Source organism: Cebus imitator, unplaced genomic scaffold, assembly GCF_001604975.1.
Source record: "Cebus imitator isolate Cc_AM_T3 unplaced genomic scaffold, Cebus_imitator-1.0 Scaffold18, whole genome shotgun sequence".
NCBI classification, from domain to species: Eukaryota; Metazoa; Chordata; class Mammalia; order Primates; family Cebidae; genus Cebus; species Cebus imitator.
This window is the reverse complement of record NW_016107333.1, coordinates 7,114,504-7,116,161: the sequence shown is the minus strand read 5'-3', so window position 1 is coordinate 7,116,161 and position 1,658 is coordinate 7,114,504. Positions and strand designations below refer to the sequence as shown.

Genomic DNA, 1,658 nt, shown 5'->3' with positions numbered 1-1,658 from the left:
TGGCTGCATGAGTGAATACAGTTTGTAAAATTTCATTGAACTCTACACTTAATATGCACTGTATGTATATTGCACTTTAGTTAAAAAAAAAAAAAGTTTTTTTTTTTTTTAAATCATCTAATTCTGGCCTCAACCTAACTTCCACCCCATTACTCCCCTGCTTTGGACATTTCACATCCTTGTACGTTTTTTCATCCTATTTCTGCTACCTGGAACTCTCCTTTTCTTTAATCTCCCTTTCAAAACCTTACATCCTTCAAGGGTCAGCTCAAATCCACATTCTTAGGAAAACCGGAAAGGAGAGGACAGTTTATTCAGGGTCAGAATACTAAGGACTGGGTGGACACAGAAAGTACACTTTTTATAAATTATTTTAACGATTTGTCTCACTCACTAGCCTGTGCGGCTCCTTCAGCCCACCTTCTGTTTCTCACCGTAGGCGTTAGCATAAAACAATGTTTGATGAAGAACTTAATAAGGAACAGTAACAAAAACTGCCCTGGAAGTCCCAGACTGAGAAGAGACGTCTAAGCATACGAACACTCTCCTCGCTTAAGCAAAATCAGTCCCCTAATCCCGGACCCCCTCCCACGTCACCCCTTAACCCAGGGAACACTCCTCGAGATCCCGCCCCAAATTCCAAACTCCTCCTCAAACCGCAACCCACAAGCACCTCCTCCTATCTCAACCCTTCCACAGGCCACACTGCACGGCCAAGACACTGACTGGGACACACCCCCCTCACATACCCAACACTAGGTGGTCCGGCCCCCAGGGCCCAAACCTCACCACGTGGTCCCCACACCCCCTCCCTTCACCAGCCCCACCCTCTTCGAGGACCCCACAGGAGGGTCAGTTCTCTGGGAACCCCGCACTGGCGGTTGCTACCCCCGCCTCCCATTCACAGAGGCCGAGAGAGGGCAGGCGGGGCCTGACCACCTGCTTGAGCCCGTGGCCTCACCTCTCTTCCAGGAGCTCAGTGGGGACACCACCTCCACCCGCTCGGAAATAAATTCGGCCAGACTGGAGCGGAACAAGGCCGCTCGCACTGTCACAGCCACCACCAGCACCAGAGCCAAGGGAGCCGCCATGATAACTGGGGAGGGCACGCAGGCGGGGAGGGAAGGAGAGGCGGAAGAGCCTGGCGACCTGCGCGCCTCGCTGTGTAGTTCCGCGGGCGGGGACGCGCCTCCCTTGCCGCGGGAGCTGCCAGACGTGGGGACTACGACTCCCAGAAAGCCTTGCGGCGAGGCGGGCCGCTCGCGACCTCAAGCTGCGTGCAGAGTGTTGGGCTACGCCTTCTCCGATCACAGGTGCATTGTTAAACTGCGCCGCTAAAACGGAGCTGAAATTTTTCTTTGAGACTGTATCTCTCTGTCGCCCAGGCTGGGGTACAATGGCGAGATCTCGGCTGACTGCAGCTACAACCTCCGCCTCCTGGATTCAAGCGATTCTCCTGCCTCAGCCTCCCGAGTAGCTGGGATTACAGGCGCCCATCACTACGCCCTGCCAATTTTTTTTTTTTAAATCGAGACGGGGTTTCCACCTTGTTGGCCAGGCTGGTCTCGAACTCCTGACCTCAGGTGATCTACCCGCCTTGGCCTCCAAAACGCTGGGATTACAGGCGTGAGTCACTGCGCCCTGCCCGAAATGTTTAT

General features: G+C 53.8%; 1 protein-coding gene across 2 annotated transcripts in view; it reads right to left on the bottom strand.

The window, feature by feature from the left end:
- Positions 1–1,232, bottom strand: part of PIGU (phosphatidylinositol glycan anchor biosynthesis class U) — a 117,707-nt gene extending 116,475 nt beyond the window's left edge. For both annotated transcript variants that reach the window (XM_017513845.1, XM_017513852.2), the window contains exon 1: positions 962–1,232. In XM_017513845.1, coding sequence (XP_017369334.1) covers positions 962–1,091 — 130 coding nt within the window. In that variant the 5' untranslated portion in view covers positions 1,092–1,232. The remainder of the gene's footprint in view (positions 1–961) is intronic.
- Positions 1,233–1,658: the final 426 nt, after the last annotated feature.